At 43.1% G+C, this 22,145-nt stretch overlaps 1 protein-coding gene across 1 annotated transcript in view; it reads left to right on the forward strand.

Moving 5' to 3' along the window:
• Window positions 1–22,145, forward strand: part of TMPRSS9 (transmembrane serine protease 9) — a 101,076-nt gene that overhangs the window by 32,948 nt on the left and 45,983 nt on the right. Inside the window, exons 2-3 of the mRNA XM_027853290.1 lie at window positions 17,058–17,237; window positions 18,802–18,929. Coding sequence (XP_027709091.1) covers window positions 17,081–17,237; window positions 18,802–18,929 — 285 coding nt within the window. The 5' untranslated portion in view covers window positions 17,058–17,080. The remainder of the gene's footprint in view (window positions 1–17,057; window positions 17,238–18,801; window positions 18,930–22,145) is intronic.

Below are 22,145 nucleotides of genomic sequence, written 5' to 3' on the forward strand. Positions count from 1 at the left end.
CAAACAGGGTTAAGTGACTTGTACAGGCTCACACAGCTAGTAAATGTCTGAGGTTGGATTTGAACTCAAGTTTCTCCTGACTTCAGGACCAGCATCCTATCCACTGGGCCTCCTAGCTGCCCCAGTCTTTTCTGACTAACAAGCATTCATTTTCTCTCTTCTACTCTCCCATCAATTAATAATAAAAAATAGTCTCAATGCAGATTGAAACATACTTTTTTTTAAAACTTTATCTTTCTTGTTTTGTTGTTTTTGGTCTGTGTCTTCTTTCACAACGTGATTACTATGGAAATGTGCTTTGCACGACTGCACGTATATAACTTATGTCAAACTGCTTGCCTTCTCAATGAGGGGGAAGGGGGTGAGGGAGAGAATTTGGAACTCAAAAATTTTTTTAAATTAATGTTAAAAATTGTTTTTACATGTAATTGGAAAAAATAAATTATTAAAAAAAAGAAAAAGAAAAAAACCCCATAACAAATATGTATAAACAGCTAAAACAAATTCCCACATTGGCCATATCCAAAAATATATGTCATCTTCTTCAATTTTAAGTCCATCACTTCTCTGGCAAGAGGTAGGTCCCATACATCGTCACTGGTCCTCTGTTTGGTCATTATATTGATCAGAATTCTTAAGTCTTTCAGAACTGTTTTTATTTATAATGTTGTTGCCATTTTATAATTATCCTCCTGATTCTGCTCACTTCATTCTGCATCGGTTCATAAAAGTCTTCCCAGTTTCTTCTGAACTGTCCATTTTGTCATTTTAATGGCTATTCAATAATATCCCATTATAGTTTATATTATTATATATTATGTTATATATTATTATATGCCCTAATTTTTTTTAGCCATTCTCCCAAAAGGATATTCTCTTGATTTCTAATTTTTGGCTACCATGAAAAGAGCTACTATCAATATTTTTGTACCTGAGTCCTTTTCCTCTTTTATTTCTTTGAGATATGGGTCTAGTTGTCTCACTTCGTTCTCACTCAAGCTTTTTCTTCCATAACTGCTCTTACCTCCTGAAACCATGCACCTTATATGTCACATGCCTAGGAAACATGGGCAATTCCACCCAAGGAAGTTTCCAGGGAAGACTTTCTCCTTGAGGTTGATCGTGGCCTGGCTGTTGCCATACAAGAAGAGAGTCAAGTGTTAGCAAATGAGCTGGCAATGCTTTGCTCTCCCCCTTCCCCCTCCACCCTGTTCACTTTCCTGCCTACTAGACAATTTATTCATCTCAGATAGACTGTCTATGGACTCTTTTCTTCCCTGTCCCAAAAAAATGACATTATCTTTATCTAACCTATGATTCTGGCCAGGGGAATGGCTACATTGGAGGCAGTCTTTCATACAAAAAGATGATGGTGAGGTCATAAAATGAGAATTATGAACCACCAAGTTAGCCAACTGGAGTAAAATATAAATTAATATGACAAGTAAAAAATACTTCATTATGACTAATTGTCAAGGTCCTATGGCCTCTGACTGCCAAGGTCTTGAGACCTTTGACACAGGCATTCCTGAAAGAATAAAAAAGGGCTCTGAAAATGTGTTCAAGGATACATCTCTCCAAGGATACATTTTTGACATAGGGTCAATACCGTCCAACCCTTTGGTGTATGCTTTGGCAACTTATAGAATGACCCAGTGCAAAATAGAGGAAAATTGAGGTGTCTTGGGAAATCCTCCCAAATAGCCAGAGTCCCCAGAACTATACTGTTCTGTCACAAAGAGGACTCACCTAGTTTTCTTGCTCTGTCTTCTAAAAAAAAACAAAACTCATGAATACAATCAGATAGGAGCAATCTAACAGGAGCTCAGAAACCTGAGCTATCTCCCCTTTTATGAGTTACTTTCAGGAATTCTTAGAGGAGCTCAGAGGCAGACATCCTTTTTAGAGCTAATGTCCTTGCTGCTGATGATAGTTACTGCCTTCCTGCCCCCAACAAATCACTTGCCCTGCTTTTCTGATTGTGATGACGCTGGTAGAGGTTTTTTAGTTATACTGTTATCTAGTTTTGGCCAGACCAGTGGGATTTTACCATGCACTTGAGTTCCAAGATGCTCTAGGATGATAGTGAGCTCTCTTAATGAATGAAGGTCTTCGTTTGTAGTGAGAACTTCTACAGGAAGGCTTTCCCGATACCTCATAATGCTAGTGCCTTCCCTCCGATGCTTGTATCCAATTTATGGATCTTATTTGTACATAATTGTTTGCATGTTGTCTCTCCCTTTAGAAGGTGGGCTCTTTGGAAGCAGGGATTGTCTTTTGCCTTTCTTTGTATCCCCAGAGCTAACACGGTGCCCAGTACAAAGTGGATACTTAGTAAAAGCTTCTCCAATCCTCCTGTTCTATATTTTGCCACTGGACCCAGATGGCTCTGGAGGACAGAGTGAGGCTGGTGACTTTGCACAGCCCTGCCTCACTTAGATACAATTCACTTGTAAGTCAAGACATCATCATTGATCCTCTTTGAGAATGAAGGACAAACAATAACAATCTGTTGTCTTATTAACTTGACTTGAGGAAGTTGAATTTCAAAGAGATCAAGTGACTTGTCCTTGGCCACACAGCCAGTAAATGTTGGAGCTGGGATTCTAAGCCTCTGTCCTCTCTAAGCCCAAAGGTCTATCCACCATACCACACCGCCCCTTCAGTTTTAACTCAGGGCACTACATCTAGTGGGCACTCAATAAACATTTGATGAATGTGTGAGTGAATGAATAATATTCTCTTAAGTCCTCTTAATGGCTAGGCTTTAATTTTGTTTTCTTTTAGCTTTCTGTGCTTTCCCCATCATTTTTCAAAATGGAAAACTTTGATATAATTGTTGTTTTTGGACACCAAAATCCTTATTTAAGGAGTCAAATGAGGAGAGGTGGGGCAGCTAGATGGTACACTACAGAGTACTGGGCATGAAGTCAGGAAGACTCATTTTCATGAATTAAAATATGGCCTCAGACGCTTCCTAGCTGTGTGACCCTGGGCAAGTCACTTAACCCTGTTTGCCTCAGTTTCTTCATCTGTAAGATGAGCTGGAGAAGGAAATGGCAAACCACTCTAGTATCTCTGCCAAGAAAACCCCAAACAAGGTCACAAAGAGTCAGATGCGACTGGAAAATAACTGAACAACATGAGAAGAGGTTAAGTTAAGTTAAAGTTGGCCTTTCAGCCCAATGAAGTCATTTATTATGTACATCACGTGAAAGAGTTTCACAACTTTGAGAAACATCAGAAAGCATCTTGTCCAAAGTCATCCTTTTCCAGAACAGAACAATGACTTACATAAAGTCACAGAGTGAGTTGACAGCAGAGATGGGGCAGGAACCTGGGACATCTGACCCACCATTAAGCTCCTTGACTCCCTCTACACACTTGTACACCCCCTCCTCACTCCCCCATCTAATACAGTGCACACACATACTTGGGTGGGTCCATGATTTCATCAATGTAGACCTTCTTGTATAGGCAAAGGTTATAGGCCACCCAATGCCTTCTCATTCTGTTCAGTTGTTGTCCATGTCTTTCCATAAATCCTCCATAGAGAGTTCATCCAATGCCCCAAAGAGCCTCCTTTCCCTGGCTCTTTTGCTGTTTCCAAAATACCAGTATGGTGTCTGACTTTCCATCTGTTGCCCCTCACTCTTACTACATGACCAGTCACACATGTCCTTGGTGATATCACATATGACATTTCTCATGCATTAGTCATCAGCAGCAATATCCTGCATCCTTCTGACATCCCCCACCCCCATGCATCTTTACATTGACTCTTGGGTCACCTGGAAACGTGATTCCCCTGAGATCCTAATGTTCCATGATTCAGGGCCATAAATATTGGCATGAAAGAGCAGGCTAAATAGATGCTCATATGGATGAAGTACTTAAGTTTGATTAAAAAAAAATGCTTTCCTTACAACAAAATTGTCACTGACATGATTACTTAGCATGCAGTAGGTACATAATAAATGCTTGTTGATATGATGGTAAGATAGAGAATACAAGTATTATTATCCTCCTTTTACAAATGAAGAAACTAAGGCACTAAGTCTGAACCTAGTGAACTTAATGAACTAACATTGAACTAAGAAAAGTTCAATGACTTTCCCAGAAGCACATAGCTAATATGTCAGAGCTGGAACTTAAACCCAGATCTTCTCCCTCCAAGATCAGTGCTCTTCTAGTGTTGTCTTTATTAATCTCGAATTTAAAAGACACAGTTTGACTAACCAATCTTGGTGTCTCTTATTCCTGAACCATCTCTTGGAATGGGAAGATAATGTTACCAAGTCACACCTCCATCTCAGCCCAAGCACAGATGCCCTTTAAGAAAATAATAATAAGCATAAAGAAGCAAGTGTTCCCCAGCAGCTGTTTCCCCCTATTCCCCAGTGTATCTCTTCTTTCTGCCTCATAACCTTTTGATACCAGCATGGAGATGCAGAGAAGCCTTTATCATCCATGACGCTCATCCCTGGGAGCCAGTGCCAAAAGAGAGCACCCTGGCCAGGCTCCAGCCTCGGCGGCCTCTCTCATCACCTGCTCTGCCTTTAGAAGGAGCTCATCCAGAGGGGCTATCTCACCAAGAGGAGCTGAGCACAATCTGTGAAAACAGAAGGGAATTGTTCCCTAGCGTCATTCTCAATTTTCTTTTTTTTTTCTTTTTTTTTGTGGAGAAAAATGTATCACAGGAGAAGGCATGAATCACTACACCCACAGATTAAATGCAGCTGCCTCCAGCAGGGAACAATTGAGGTGAAGTATCTGGTAATGAGATGCACCTTGTACAAAATATAAAAAGGTTGATTCCCTCCCTGGGGAACAGGGCTCATCTAAAAGCTAATGACATCCATTCAGAGGGAAAAGATTTACTTGGGGTAGAGAAGAGAAAAGAAGCCTTAAATTGTCCCATGGATGTAAAGGCCATCTCATAATCAGGAAATAAAAATGAAAGACATCTAAATATGGATCACAGAGAGCCAGAGCTAGAAGGGAAGTTGGACATCATTCTAGTCCAATTAATTTTACAAATGAAGAATTTGACATTACACAAGGAGAGAGAGAGAGAGAGAGAGAGAACCAACAGACAGTCACAGAGAAAGTCATAGCACCTCAGCTCAGACGTTGTAGGAACCTCCGAGCCCATCTAACCCAACCTGCACCTGAACCCAAAATCCCTTCTGCGACATACCTGACAAACGGTCATCCATTCTGTTCTTGAAAACCTCTGGTAATGGGGAGTCCATTACCTCCCATGCAGTCCATTCCACTGTTGTTGTTATTCAGTTGTGTCCAATTCTTTCATGACCCCATGGACCATAGAACTGCCAGGCCCTTCTATCTTCCATTATCTCTGAACTCTGTCCAAGTTCATGTTCATTGCTTCCATGACACTATCCATCCATGTCATCCTCTACCATCCCCTCTTCCTTTTGCCTTCAATCTTTACCAGCATCAGAGTCTTTTCCAATGAATCTATTCCACTGTTCAACAGCTTTCATTGTTAGGCTTATATCAAGCCTAAATCGAGCTCTCTGAACTTTTCTCCCATTGCTGCCAGTTCTAACCTCTAGGACCAGGGAAAACAAGTTAAAGCTATCCAGGGTTGGGTAGGTAAATGTTTAACAACTAGGTTCTCCAGAAAGTAGCACACACTTATTTTTTTCATTTAGTTTTAGTTTTATTTTTTCTCAATTACATGTAAACAAAAAATTTTTAATATTCTTTTTTTAAGTTTAGAGTTCCAAATTCTCTCCTTCCTTCCCTCCCCTCCTCCCTCCTTGAGAAGGCAAGAGATTTGAAATAGATTATACATATAGCACACGAACTACTTAATTTAATCTGCATTATTAACACTTTCTTAAGTCTAGACAATCAACAAAACCATAACTCAAGCCCTGATTTGTAGCATTTGTTGATCTCTGAGGGAAAGCTGCGTAGAGCTGGATCCAGCTCACGTCTTCTTCCCTTTTCCCTCCTACTCTTCCCTTTTATGTGCTGTCTTCCCCCATTAAAATATACGATCTTTGAGGGTAGGTCCTGTCTTTCTTTTTGCTATGCTGGTAGTACATACATCCTGGTAGATCCTACAAAGCAGGAAAGGGTCTGGTGACTTGTTATCCTATGACCAAGCCAGCTAAGTTCAGTGAAAGTTATCACCCAAGAGTTGGCCACCAGGCCATTTCTTTTGGTCTCAGGACCCCAAGACCATCTGTCAAGGCACTGAAAAGTCGCATTCAGCATCAGTGGAGGAGTTGCGACATGTGTGAAAAGTGGGAACACCAACATTCATGAAACATAGATTTTTCTTTGTTTTTCCTTTTAAATAGTGTTTTATTTTTTCCAATTACATATAAAGACCATTTTAAACATTCATTTTTTAAATAAAATTTTGAGTTCCAAATTTTCTCCCTCCCTCTCCTTCCTCCTCTCTAAGATGGTAAACAATTTAATATAGGTTATATATGTGCAATCATATAAAACAAATTTGTATACTCATCATGTTGTATAAGAAGAAACTGAACAAAAGGAAAAAGCTACAAATAAAAGTGAAGATAGTATGTTTCAATCTACATTCAGACTCCATCGGTTCTTTCTCTGGATGAAAACACAGATCATTTGAGGCATCAAATGATATAAGAAAAAAGCTTGAGGCTGGGTGCAAATGATCCATGGTAATAACTCAAAGGCACTGGGAAGAAGAGGCCTCTAGGCCTTAAGGCTTAACTTAAAAACATGCTGGAAGATAACCAGCACAAAACCCATTGAGACCGAACTAGGGTCACCAACCAAGAGCTTTGTCCTGACCACCAGAGCTTCTGCCGCTGGTTAACTTGGATCGAACAGCGGATGTGGTGGCTTTCCCTCCTCTGCCAGCTCACCCAGGGCCTAGACCAGATGACCCCCAACGTCCCTTCCATTTCTAAGGTGCCATGACTGTCCCCTGCAAGCATTTATCATAATAGTTCATAGCTTGCATTTATATAGGACTCTAAGGTTTGCAAAGTGTGTGTGTGTGTGTGTGTGTGTGTGTGTGTGCGCGTGTGTGTACAAGGCAGAGGCACCCGTGTAGTACAGTAGCTAGAGTGCCGGACCTAGCATGAAATAGTATTTGTAAAGCATTATAAAATTGCTAGTTATTTTTCTATGTTACCTCGTTAGATGCTCGCCATAACCCCTGGAAACAGGGGCTATTATTTTCCCTATTTACAGAAGGGGCAGCTAGATGGCGCCATAGTGCACAGAGTGCCTGGCATGGAGACAGGAAGACTCATCTTCCTGAGTTCAAATCTAGCCTCAGACACTTACTAGCTGTGTGACCCTGGGCAAGTCACTTCATCCTGTTTGCCTCAGTTTCCTCATCTTTTAAATGAGCTGGAAAAGGAAATGGCAAAGCACTTCAGTATCTTTGCCAAGAAAACCCCAAATGGGGTCACGAAGAGTCAGACGTTACTGAAAATGACTGAACAAGAACAATTTACGGATGAAGAAATGGAGGCAGAGAGAGGTTAAATGCATTGCTCTGTCCAGGGTTATACCGTTAGTAAGTGTCTGGATTTGAACTCGTGGTCTTCCTGACTCCAGGTCCAGCACCCTATCCACTGCGCCACGTGGTGCTTCCAGCTATCAATTCAGCCCAAGATGACATTAGCTCTTGTGACTGCCATGCCGCAGACTTGGCTCCCATTGAGTATGCATTCCATCCTAGAAGCCCGCTCATGCTGGACAGCTCTTGTCCATGGCCCCCATAAATCCTCCGTAACTACCTAATGCATTTGGGGCATTTTTCTGTCTTTGCTATTTCGTCATGGCCTCAGCAACACTGGGGCTGTTCCTCTGTTGATAACCTCTGCTCTCACTTCCTGCCCTAAGCACACACGTCCTTGAAGATCTCTTTGAGCCTATGTCTGTCCCCTAGATCACTGTCAGCGATCTGCTGTGGGCAACTTACACCCACCTGCCATCCCATGGAGCCTGCACGGCCAGTCTCCCTAGGAATATGTCTTCTATTTGCATTTTATCCACTCACAGTTGTTAGGTGTTCTGCGAGGAGTGTTCTCATGTCTTTTTCGTGTAATTGCTTTTTTTTTCCTTTCTTGCCAATCAGATGTTAAGTAGGAGCCTCTTCCATCTGGGAGTTTCCTGTCTTTCTTGCCAGAAACATAAGAAAAATGTGTCACCCAGTGGTTGGTGTAGGAAAAAAGCCTCTTTCCATCATCTCCTTTCTCACTTAGGAATATTGTGTTTCTGCTAAATTCCCCTCTTTTTCTTTGCCTTTCCCTTTTGCTAGCTTAGTTAATTCCATCTCAGTGCACTCTACATTTAATTGACCGATTAAGAGACAAGCATTTAGCAAGGCACTATGCTGGGCACTAGAGATAAAAAGATAATAAATAATGAAACAGCCCCTATCCTCAAGGACTTCACATTCTACTGGAGGAGACAGCCTATACATGAATTGCTGTTTAGTTGTGTTGGACTCTTCATGACCCCATTTGGGGTTCTCTTTTCCTTTTTCTTTGCTTTTTGGTAAGGCAATCAGGGTTAAATGACTTACTTAGCACTGCACAGCTAGTGAGCATTATGTGTCTGAGGCCAGATTTGAACTCAGGTCCTCCTGACTCCAAGGCCGGAGCTTTATCTACTGTGTCATCTAGCTGCTCCTCATTTGGGGTTTTCTTGGCAAGGATACTGGAGTGCCTTGCCATTTCCTTCTCCAGCTCATTTTAAGGATGAGGAAACTGAGGTACACAAAATTAAGTGACTTGCCCAAGGTCACATAGCTAGTAAGTGTCTAAGGCCAGATTTTAACTCAGGTCCTCCTGACTCCAGGGCCAGTGCTCTTATTCACTATGCCATCTAGCTGCCCATGCACATGGATAAATCTATACAAAATAACCTTAAGGTAATATTTGGAGGGGAGGGCACTAGTAGCTGGTGAGGGTGGTGAGGTGCACAGTGGTTAGAGTGCCAGGCCTGGAATCAGGAAGACCTGAGTTCACATCCAACCTCAGACACTCACTAGCTGAGTGACCCTGGGCAAGTCACTTAACCCTGTTTGCCTCAGTTTCCTCATCTATAAAGTGAACTGGAGAAGGCAATGGCAAACCACTCTAATATCTTTTGCTAAGAAAACCCCAAATGGGGTCATGAAGAGTTGGACATGATTGAAAATGGTTGAACACAACAGGGGTGGCCAGGAAGGTGTAAGGGGGGGTACTTCGGCTGTGTTTTGAAATTAGGGAACATGGGATTCTAAGAGGCAGTGGTGAGGAGGGAGGCACTGTGACGGTTCCAGTGTTGGTGAATGACTATTGCAATAGGCCACTGGTTGGTCTCCCTGCCTCAAGTTTCTTCCCACTACATTCCAGCATTTTTTTTTTTTAGGAAATTGGGGTTAAGTGACTTGCCCAGGGTCACACAGCTAGTAAGTGTCAAGTGTTTGGTCTGAGGTTGGATTTGAACTCAAGTCCTCCTGACTTCAGGGCCGGTGCTCTATCCACTGCTGCCACCTAGCTGCCCCCTACATTCCAGCATCTTGATCCTCCTAAGGCTCAGGCCTGCCCATGTCACCATGCCCCCTTCAGTAAGCTCCAGGGGCTCCCTATTACCTCCAGGATCAAATATAACATCCCCTGCTTGGCATTTAAAGCCCTTCATAATCTGGCCCCTTCCTACTTCCCAGTCTTCTTACACCTTACATACTACCACCCACTCTCCCATCCGTTGACACCGGCTGGCTTTCTTGACAGTCTTTGCCCAAGGCACTCCATCTCCCAGCTCTGGACATTCTCTGGCTATCCCACATTCTCGGGATGCTTTCCTTCTTCATCCCTGCCTCCTGGCTTCCCCGACTTCTTTCAAATCCCAGCTAAAAATCTCCCCTTCTATAAGCAGCTTTTCACAATATCCTTAATTCTAGTGCCTTCCCTCTGTTGACAATCCCCAATTTATCATACACACACACACACACACACACACACACACACACAAACACACACATCTTGTTTGTACATCGTTGTTTGCACAGTGTCTCACCCATTAGACTTGGAGTCCCTGAAAAGCAGAGGTTGTCTTTTGTCTTTCTTTTTATTCCCAGAATTTAGTACAATGCCTTGCATACAGTAGGTGCTTAATAAATGTTTCTTGACCTGACTTAGACTTGGAAAACTATCACATTGTGCTATCCTAGTCTTCCATAAATAGCCTGACATTCCAAGATGTCCCCACTTCACATATAAGTCATGTTGGACCCTGGATCAGGAGTTGCTGAGCACAAAGGAAGGCTGGATATCAGCAATACGAAATCTCCTGAGGACCGCCAGCAAATCGGAGTCCTGTTTGGGAGCCAGGAAGGAGGAATCTTGTCTCTCCCTCTGATCTTTTATCCTTGATCCAGATAAGGAACAAGAACCTCTCCCCTCTTTCTTTCTGAGCCATGGGAGTGTGTGCTTGGGAACATTCTCTTATCTTTCTAGAACCAGGGTGGGAAACCTGCAACCTCGAGGCCACATGTGGCCCTCTAGGCCCTCTAGGCCCTGGATAGAGCTGCGCTTGAGGATCTAGATGGCCATATGTGACTTTGAGGCCATAGGTTCCCCACCACCATCCTAGAAGGTCCTGGACAGCAGCAAGAATGACAAGGACAGATAGTCAACGGTGAATATCTTAGCTCAAGCAGAACAGAGTTTTGCCTGTTTATTTCCACTTAATTCCATATTAATGAAGATGAAGTGATCACACTTTTTAAAAAAAGTGTTCTGAAGGTTCATTTGCTTGGGGTGAAAGGTCAGTTATTTTGGAACCTAGAATGCATGTTCCCCACAGAAATAATGCTTTCGGTAGGAGTTGGTTTCTTTGACTGGGGCCAAAATGCTTGACCCCCCAACAAAGTGAAATCTGATGCATTTTCCATTTCGAGAAACAGTCAAAAGTAGTACTTTGGCAGTGCTAATTATAGGTTTCTATTGCTCCCAAATGCTGCTTTCAGGGGAAAGCAGGTTTCATTAAAGGAGAGTGGGTAAAGAGGCTGATGGAGACTCCTGAAGATTCTGAAGGAGCCTTTGAACACTGAGAGGGCTTGAGAAGCTAATAACTCTTGTCCATGATTATGTCCAATTTCAGTTTAAACCTTATGGCAGTGTGGTATAATGGGGAGAGTGCTGGACTTGAAGCTGGGAGGCCTGGATTTAAATCCCAAGTTTAAGATACTCCCATGGCTTATAAAGGAATGGAGGAAAGGCTCTTATTCCTCACCTGAGCCAGAGACAAAAGATTTGGGGGAGAAACGAGATTCCTCCTTCCTGGGTCCCAAACAGGACTCAGATTCACTGGCAGTCCTCAGGAGATTTCATATTGCTGATGGCCAGCCTTCCTTTGTGTTCAGCAACCCCGAATGCAGGGTCTAACGTGACTCACATATAAGGTTGGGACGCCTTGCAATGTCAAGTTCTTTATAGAAGAATCAATAATTCTATTATTTTATTTTGACACCCCAGATTACTATGTTATCCTAAAATCATAGAATCTCAGATTTGAGAGGGAATTTTGAGATCAGCTAGCTCCATTGCCCACCCACATTCACAGTTGAGCAAACTCGAAATGATCAAGGAAAGCACAGTGTGATCATTTTCCTAGTCCTGCTCTGAACTTCAGTGTCTACAACCGTAACAGGAAGGTAGAGATTCTTGCATTGTTTACTTCATGAGGATGCTGTGGGGAATGTGTTTTGTAAGCTTTAGTGTGCTACGAAATGGGAGCTTTTATCTTTTTGTGATGGCAAAAAAACTGGAAACTGAAAGGATGCTCATCAAGTGAGAAATGGCTAGACAAGCCATGGTATACGAATGTGATGGATGCTATTGTGCTGTAAGGAATGATGAAGGGGACGGCTTTGGAGAAACTGTATGAACTGATGCAGAGTGAAGTGAAAAGAACCAGGAGAGTGATGGAGACAATAGCAACACCATAGTAAGATCAATTTAACTCTGAAAGACTTAAGAATGCACAATGCCCAACCACAATTCTAGAAGAATGCCACACTAGCATGGGGGTGGAGTGGGGAGGAGGGGGTGAAAAAAAGACCAGAAGTGGGGATTTGAGCTGAACTTTGAAAGAAATCTGGGATTCCAAGACAGAGGTGATGAGGGAGAGCATTCCAGGCATGGAGTCAGCCCGTGCAAAGGCATGAGATGGGAGATGGAGGGTCATGTGTGAGGAACAGCAAGGAGGCCCGTATGGCTGGACTTTAAAGCTCATGGAGGGGATGGGTAGGTGATGTGTGTAAGAACATTGGAAAGATACTTCCTTCAAGATCAGCTTGGCTGCTACCTTGGCCATGAAGTGTTTCCTCATCCTCCCATGTATGAGCATTGTTTTCCTTCTCAAATTCTCCTAGAGCTCTTTATCTGACTCCTCTCTATCCCTTTGCTCTCTGCCTGGGATTCTCTCTCTCTCTCTCTTTCTCCCTCTCTCCTTCCACATACATACATGCATGTATATGTGCATGTGTATATATACACCATATATATGTATGCATAGGGTTATATGTATATATACACACATATATACTACATACATCTTTATATTTACATATCTCTATATTGATATATCTTTATGTGTGTGTACACATACACACATACATGCATGAGTGTGTATCTATCTATCTATCTATCTATCTATCTATATATATATATATATATATATCTTTGCATATGTTGTATCCACCCCCTCCCTCATTCTCTTTCAATAGAATGGAAGCTTCTTGAAGTTAGAGACTGGTTTTTGCCTCTGTATGCCTAGTATTTCGCCCTTTGCCCCTTCCCCAGCACCAGGGTTGCCCTTCTCCTCCCTTTCCCCTTTAATGCCTTCCCCTGGACCAGTGCTGCCCACAACTCTGCTGGGCTGCTGGACAGCTCCACTACTTGGATGAAGTGGGAGTCACCAGCTCTACTCCTTCACGTGAGATAAAGGAGCACCGGTCCTTACAATCTAACCCTGCCTCTATGTCCCTCAGACCCTCAGCACTGTCACCTCATCCACTGACATAGTTTAAATATCCCTGGGCCTGGCATCTGCCCTGTGGCTCAATTATTGGGGCTGCTGGGTCTCAGCCCTACAGCTGAGCTTTCTTGTATATGGTGTCTCTCCCCAATTCGTGTTCAAGCTGCTTAAGGCAGGGACTGTGTGGCTTTTCATTATTATTATTTACATCGCTAGAGCTTAGCATGGTGCTTGGCTCATAGAAAACATTTAATAAATGCCTTTTCATTCATTCATTTGCACTTAGTAACAGCTTAATATATGCTTGTGGAACTGAATGGACACTTCCTAACTGTGTGATATAGGCTAGCCTGTTAACCACTCTGAGCTTCAGTTTTCTCATCTTGGAAATTGTGAAATAAAATTTCTTTCGCTACCTCACTCACAGAGTTACTGTGAGGAAAACAATGTCTGCTTTAAGTGCTCTAGAAATGGGAGATATTACTAATTAGCCTGAAAGTTCTATGTAGTTGTGACTTATTATTACTATTTGTGGTTGCTGTGGATGTGTGTTCCATCCACATGGGGTGGGACCTAAGGCTGCCTTCATGGGCCTATAATACCCAGTAGCAGTAGTAGTAGTAGTAGTTGTAGTGATAGTAATAGTGTGCATTTATATGATGCCTACTGTGTGCCAGGAACTGAGCTAAGCACTTCACAATTATTATCTCATTTAATCTTCATAACAAACCTGAGAAGTAGGTGCTATTATGATCCCCATTTTACAAATGAGGAAACTGAGGCAAACAGGAGTTAAATTACTTTGTCCAGGGTCACACAACTAGCAAGTGCCTGAGGACAAATTTGAACTCAGGTCTTTCTGACTCCAGGCACTCTATTCACTGTACCACCTAGCTGTCCCCCAAAAGAATTACATAGAGTGGGACAGAGGGGCAGTGCCAGGGAATGGGAAGACCCTGTGTGAGGAACGCCATAGTGATAGAATCCTCTAATGGGTGCCTTAGAGGGGAAGGGTTCACACAGGATTTGAACTCAGATCTTCAGACTCCTGAGTCATGTTTCTTCTCAGCAAAGGTATGAGCTACTAATCTCCAATTCAGTTGAAGCAAACAACATTTATTAGGCACCTACTATATCCAGAGGAAGGGCAGTCAGGTGGCGTAATGGATAGAGTGCAAAGCCTAGAATCAGAAAGACTCATCTTTGTGAGCTCAAATCTGGTCTCAGACACCTTCTAGCTGTGTGCCCTAGGCAAGTCACTTAACCCTGTTTGCCTCAGTTTCCTCATCTGTTGAATAAATTGGAGAAGGAAATGGCAAACCACTCCAATATCTTTACCAAGAAAACACCAGATGAGGTACTGGAGAGTTGGACATGGGGGCAGCTAGGTGGTGCAGTGGATAGAGCACCGGCCCTGAAGTCAGGAGGACCCAAGTTCAAATCCGGCCTCAGACCAAACACTTGACACTTACTAGCTGTGTGACCCTGGGCATGTCACTTAACCCCAATTGCCTAAAAAAAAAAAAAAAAGAAGTGATTGATGACAGTTGGACATGACTGAAACAATTGAACAACAACAAAAACAAAATATCCAGGAGACTCATGCTAGGTGCTGTCGATTTAAAAACAAAACAAAATGTTTTAAATAGTCCCTGCCTTCCAAGAGCTTACATTCTAACTCCCCTTAACACTTTATCCTCTGAGCTTTTTTCCCATGGCCCTAAGCCATTTTCCAAACATGAAACACCATGGATTTGATGAATTAGCTGTGTGAGTTTGGACAAATCACTGAACCTCTCTAGACCCCTAGTTTCCTCACATATAAAATATGAGAATTGGGCTGGGTCAAAGGTTCTCAATCTGGAATCCACAGACCTCCAAGATTTTTGTGGATAGATTTCAGAGTTCTGTGAACTTGTATGGGGAAAAAAAAACCTTTATTTTCACTAACCTTTGGCTTCCTTTCCTAATTCTATGTATTTCATTTTATGTGTTTAAAAACATGATTCTGATAAGGGGTTCATAGACTTCAGCAGCCTGACTGGCAAACGGATCCAGAAGACAAATAAGATTAAGACCCTCTGGAATAGATGATCTCTCAGGTCCCTTTTATTTTTACAATCCCGTAGGAGGCAGCAAGGGGTAGTAGAGTAAGAAATGGCAGGAAACTAGGACTCAGGAGTTCTGGGTTCGAGTCTTGTCATTTCCTAGCTGTGTGGCATTGGCCAACAATGAATCTCTCTGGGTCTCAGTATTCCCAACTCTCAAATCATATGGCTGGACTTGATTATTTCTAATGGCCCTTCTAGCCCCAAATCTATTGATTTAAGGTCACAAACCAATTAGTGAGTTTCCCAAAACTGGAAGTTTTTTGACTGGATGGCCACTAGATAGACAGAAGCTTCATAGTTCATAGGTCAGACCTAGAAGGTGAGAGTCCTTTTTTTGTTCAACTCCCTCAATTTACAGATGAGGAAACTGAGGCTAAGGGGAAGAAAAGGGAAATGAGACTTGCCCAAGGTCGTAACCATGCTTCAGATGAGGGCTGGCTTGGTGACTTGCTCTAAAGCCTATGACACTATGGTGTTGTGTTCTATGCTCTCTCTCAGGTCTTTCCCAGTTCTTCAATTCTGCCATCCTTTGGCTTACACACTCACTTATGTACCAGGACAGCCGTACACACAGACAGCTAAGGATCAAAAACTAGAAATCATCTTCACTCATCTTCAACTAATCCGTGTCTACTGGCTGCTTCCCTACTGCCTACAAACATGTCCATGTCTCTCCCATCCTCAAAAAACCATCCATCCCCCAACTACCATCCCATAGCTCTCTTCCCTTTTTTGGCCAAACTCCTTGAGAAGAACATCTACAATACATGCCTCTACTTCCTTTCTTCTCATTCTCTTAACTCTTTGTAGTCTGGTTTCCATCCTCATCATTCTATGGAAACTGCTTTCTGTAAAGTTGCCAGTGATCTCTTTTTTTCCCAATAAATTTATTTGTTTTTAGTTTCAACATTCATTTCCACAAGATTTTTTTTTTGAGGCAGTTGGGGTTAAGTGACATGTCGAGAGTCATATAGCTAGTGAGTATTATGTGCAGATTTGAACTCAGGTCCTCCTGACTTCAGGGCCAGTGCTCTATCCACTGCACCACCCAGCTGCCCCATGTTCATAACCCTTCTTAACCTGCCCTCACCACCTCACTCACACCTTTCCCACCTTCTTACACCTTAGTCCCATTCATGTACTCTGGCATGCAGGGACACTGGTCTTGCTTTTCATTACCCACACTCCATGTCTCCTGGATTCCAGGCATTTTCACTGGCTGTCCCTCGTGCCTGGGACTTCCCTCTCTCCTCATCTTTGCTTCCTGACCATGCTGACTTCCTTCAAGTCCCAGCTAAAATCTCACCTTCTATAAGAAGCCTTTCCTGATCCTCCTCAATGCCAGTGCCTTCCCTCTATGGATTATTTACTCTTTATCCTCTATAGGGCTTATTTGTACATAGTTGTTTACATAATTTCCCACCTTAGATTGTGTGCTACTTGAGAGTAGGACTGGGTTTTGCCTTTCTTTGTATCCTCAACTCATAGCACAATGCCTGGCACATAGTAGGTGCTTACTAAATGCCAGTTGACTGACTGAATGACTGACTAGAGGGACAGAGATAGAGAAGGAGCAGAGGACAAAAAAATGTCTGATAAATGAAAGTAGAATGGGAACTCAAAATAGGTCAGGCAGAACTCTTCAGGCTCCTCAGTAGTTTAAGCATATCTCTCCTCTTCAATTTATTCATGGCTATTCTCATAACCCACTGGAGCAGCAAATGGGGACAGCTGCTTGGCCATCCCACATGGCCCTCCTTCGGCATCAGCTTCTTTCTCTGCTGAAACATCACCGACTCCTAAAGGCCCGTCAGTGTGGCTGCAGCAGCTAACAACTCCCAAACAGCTCCAGCACCTGCTTAGCAGATGAGGCCCGATAGCATCTCTCGGATGGTCTAACCCAGTTTCCCTTTCTGGTTTTCTGTACACACTCAGGCTGGCTTGTAGGCTGACCTCAAATGCTTCAAAGAACCATGGAAGCAGCAGTTGCCAACTTGGATTCCACGCCTAGCAATACCAAGGCACAGCTGGAGGCAGACGCAACGTGCTGGAAGGTGACCGTGGCCACCGTCCTAGCCAGTGCCATTGCTCTCATTTTCTTAGGTCTCCTTCTGGGTGAGTGAGTGTGGGTTTTAATAGGATGGAAAGTCTATAGGATGATAGCAATGTCGTAGACTGGAGAGAGGGCCAGAGTTGGATAGAAGCTTGCATTTGGACTCATCCTCAGATACCTATTAGCTCTGTGACTGTGGGCAAGTCCCTTGACCTCCCTGTCCCTCAGTTTCCCCATATCTAAAACGGGACTTTCACCACCTACTCAGAAAGACATTGTGGTACAGTGGGTAGAGTGGTGGACCCTAGGGTCAGGGAGACCTGAGTTTAAAATAGACTGATTGGAATCAATGAGTTGAAAGCACAGGACCTTGACATATTTACCACTGACCTTACAAGCCTGTAATGAGGAAAGTGATTTGTAAACCTCTATTGTTGCTGTTGTTCAGTCTGACTCTTCATGACCCTGTATGGGGTTTTCTTGGCAAAGATACTGGAGTGATTTGCCACTTCCTTCTCCAATGAATTAAGGCAAACAGACATTAAGTGACTTGTCTTGGGTCACACAGTTAGTGAGTGTCTGAGGCTGGATTTGAATTCCGGTCTTCCTGACTCCAGGTCCAGTGCTCTGTCTACTGAGCCACCTACCTGCCTCCTTATAAACCTTATAGGGCTCAATAAATGTCAGTTCAAATCCTGACTCTGCTACCAATAACTGATGTACAAAATGCTTTATGGTTTACAAAGCATTTTCCTCACAACAAGACTGTGAGCTTGGTAGTACTGAGTAATATCACCTCCATTTTATGGATGAAGAAACTGAGGCTTTGAGAAGTGAGTAAGTGTAGCCTCTCCCAGGATTAAACACTAGTGAGTATGAGAACCAGGATTCAAACCCATGTCTCTCTTGATACCAAGTCTAGTAATTTTTTTTTTTTAGGCAATTGGGGTTAAGCAACTTGACCAGGGTCACACAGCTAGTAAGTGTCAAGTGTTTGGTCTGAGGTTGGATTTGAACTCAGGTCCTCCTGACTTCAGGGCCAGTGCTGTATCCACTGCACCACCTAGTTGCCCCCAAGTCTACTCATCTTGCCCCTATTTCATACCACCTCTCCCATAACTGACGTCTCATCTCCAGGCCTCAGTTTCTACTTGAAAAATGAAACCCTATGACTCTGTGATCTTCTGGACAAGTCTCTTCACTGTTCTGGGCCCTAGTTATATCAACTGTAAAATGTGGAGTTCAAATAGATAAATTCTAAGGTTCTCTTCAGAGCGAAATCTGATGATGTCTAAGGCTTATGAGATATTATGACTTTCTCTAAATTGAAGAAACAAGGAACCCACTCCCAGATCATGGTACTCTTCTGAGTTTTAGTTTTCTTATTTATAACATGGGTTAATAATATGCCTATACCTGTCTCCTAGGATTGTTGGAAAGATCAGTCTTTTTTAGGTAAAGGGCTTTGCAAACTTCAAAGTGTTTTATAAAAATAACTTGTTGTGTTATTATTATGAATCAAATAGGTTGTACCAAGCCTGAAATTGGGCCCAGGGTCCCAGGCTTAGCCAAGCAATGAGTCCCTAGAGTTGGGCTCTCTCATGGGGCCCTGGTCTCTGCCCACAGCCTCCCTCTACACACAGGACGTCAGTTTTGAGCACTCGGCTGAACTCAAAGGAATCCTATATGACAACAGCCTGCTGCAAGAGACTTCCAGCTATTACAGGGCTTTGACCCCAGCTCTGGAAACGCTGGTGAGTTGTAGCTTTCACTCTGAGGCAGATAAACCACGGGTGAATGGACGGGAGTATTCCCAGAAAGCACTGGGCTGGACCCTGGGATGGTGTGTCTAGGTTAAGGGGCTGTGGAGACTTGGAGACAGGAGGGGTTTGACAGAGAGGACTGATAGATGGTGTTAAATTGAAGGACCCTCCATCCAGGCCTGAAACCTGCTCTCTCTCTTCATCTCAAGTGAAAATGTACAAGCAAAAGACAGCAAACAGTAGCATCATCTGGTGCGCCATACTGGGCTGAAGGCAGGGCTCTGGCCCTGGTCCAGGCAAGGGTGTGGTGAGGGGGTCCAAGCCTAGGGCACATTTGGGGACATTTGAGGGAGCATTCTCAAACCTCCATAGAAAAGGGGAAAAAAAGAGGAGCTCAGAGAGAAAATACTCCTTTTCCCTGTCCTTCCTCCCTCCTCTCCCCACCCCTTCCTTCTCATCCTCTCTCTTCTTCTTCTACCCTCCCTCTTCCTTCTTTCAATGGCCTCCCTCCTACCTATTCCCATTGTCTCTTCCTTTGCTACAGTCTCAGAGGAAGAGCGGAGCCTTCTCTTTGCCAACGCCCTCCTCTCTACTTTGGGCCGTCCCTTCTGCCCTTTCAGTCACTCACTAGCTCCCTCATTTTCAGCCTCTCCTCATTCACTGGACTCTTCCCTGCTGCCCAGATCATAGCCGTTCTTAATGTACATCTTATGTTTCTTCGTCTTTTCACAGCCAACCTTCTCCACTCATTGCTTTGACTTTCTCATAGCCCCTTGCAAGGGACTGATCCTTGTAATCTAGCTTTAGCCCCCACCATTCCATTGCAAGGCCTTTCTCCAAGGTCACCAAAGATTTCTTTATTGCTGGATCCAATACTACTTGCTCAATGCTTCTCCCTCTTCCTCTTCCTCTCCTCCTTCTTTTTCTTCTCCTTCTCCTTCTCCTTCTCCTTCTTTTTTTTTTTTGCAGCAGCTAGGTGTTGTAGTGGATAGAACTCCAAACTCAGAGTTAGAAAGAAATGAGTTCCTTTCTTGTGCAACATGGCTAACATGGAAATATGTTTTGCATGACTTCACATGGATAATTGATATAATATTGCATGCTTACTCAAGGGGTAGGGGAGGGGAGGGAGCGAGAGAATTTGGAACTCAAAATCTTTAAACATGAATGTTAACATTTTTTACATGTAATTAGGAAATATTTAATAAAATAAATAAAAATGTTTTCTTAAAAAAGATGTGAGTTCAAATCCTGCCTCAATACTTACTTAACTGTGTAAACCTAGGCAAGCCATTTTAAACTTTCTAAGCCTCAGTTTCCTTATCTGTAAAATGAGGAAGATAATAGCACCTACCCTACAGGGTTGTTTTGAGGATCAAATGAAATAAGTCATATAAATGCTTTACCAACCTCGAAGCATCTTGTGGATGCTAGCTTTAGTATCATTGACCTCTCTTATGACTTTGAAACCATTGACACATCTCAGTTGTGTTTCTTTTCTCTGTGTCTGATGAATCCTTCTCTATCTTCTTTGCAAGATCATCATGGAAGTCATATAACTATGTATGGGGATACTCCAGGGTTCTCTTCTTTTCTCTCTATTTTCTCTTCCAGTCAGCTCTCATGGATCAGTTAGTCAATCAATAAACATTCATTAAGTACTTACTATATGCCAGGCACTGTGCAGAGTTCTGGGAATTCAAATATAAAGATGAGACCAGCCCTGTTGTCAAGGAGCTTATAAACTCTGAAGGGGATAGAATATGTCTTAGTGACCAAAGCTGGGAGCCTTGGGTGAGCCCAAGTGTTCTTAAGTGTGTCCAGGTCTCCTCTGGTGGTCTGGTAAAGCCTATGGACCTCCTCTCAAAATAGGATTTTTAAATGCATAAAATAAAATTTATATAATTATAAAGGAAATCAATTTAACTGAAATACATAGCTATCATAGCACCACCTAGCTGCCTCACTATCAGAATTTTTTTTTTTTTTTTGGTCAGGCAATGGGGGTTAAGTGACTTGCCCAGGGTCACACAACTAGTAAGTGTTATGTGTCTGAGACCGGATTTAAACTCGGGTCCTCCTGAATCCAGGGCCAGTGCTCTATCCACTGCTCCAGCTGGCTGTCCCTAGAATATTTTTTTTAAAACCAGTTTACAACCCCCAGGTTAAGAACCCTATCTGGCCAATCACGGAAATTGTGAGTGAAGTCAGAGGTGATTTCATTGTTACATCCTTTCCAGTAGCAATGGTAAAAGTGATTTGATTATTGTTCCCTAAGTAAGAGCTGAAAGCAGGGTGGGGAGGGGAGTTGGAGATGGGTTTATGGGATGAAGTATTGTAAAGGAGGGAAGGGTCTGAGACTGGCTAGAAATAGAAGATTGGCATTAACACCGACTCACTCACCCTCCAGTCTGAGCAGCTTTACTCCTGGGTGATTTCCAAAACTGAATGGATTAACTCCTCTTGGGGTAGGAGTAGGAGTCGGGGCTGAGGGATGAGGGTCTATGCAGATAACTCACAAATGCACATTTCCAGCTGTATCCCTGAGCCCCAGTCCCCAATCTTCAGCTGCCTTCTAGACATCTCCATCTGGCTTCCCATAGGTATCTCAAACTCAATAGGACCAAAATAGAACTCATTATTTTTCTCCCTAAACTCAGCCCTCCTCCCAACTTCCCTGTTTCAGTCAACGGCACCACCATTCTTAGTCATCCAGGGTTAGACCTCGAACCTTCCCACACACTCTGGGCTTGTTTTCTTGTTCCCAGTAATCCTTGTTTCTCTCCAGTCTGCATCTGTACGTCACCCATGTGTCAAGTCAAGCCAAGCCAAGCCAAGCATGTATTAAGTGCCTCCTACATGCCAAGCACTTTGCAAGGGCTGAGGATATAAAGAAAGGCAAAACGAAACAAAAAAGTCTCTTCCATCAATGAGCTCACAGTCTGAAAGGGGATGGGGGAGGTGACATATAAATGATGACTAAGTCCAAACAAGATAGACGCAGGAGAAATTGGGGATAGTCTCAGAACAAGGCACAACCATTAAGGAAAAGGAAAGATTTCCTCTGAGACTAGAAAGAAGCCAGGGAAGCCAGGAGGTGGAGACAAGAAGAATGCAATCTTGTTTATGATATGGGAGCCCCAAATGTCCCTCCCAAGCCTTCTCCTCTCCATACTAAACATTCCAGGTCCCTACCCCTGCTCCCCA

The sequence above is a fragment of the Vombatus ursinus genome, unplaced genomic scaffold (assembly GCF_900497805.2).
Source record: "Vombatus ursinus unplaced genomic scaffold, bare-nosed wombat genome assembly UNPS02009918.1, whole genome shotgun sequence".
Taxonomy (NCBI): Eukaryota; Metazoa; Chordata; class Mammalia; order Diprotodontia; family Vombatidae; genus Vombatus; species Vombatus ursinus.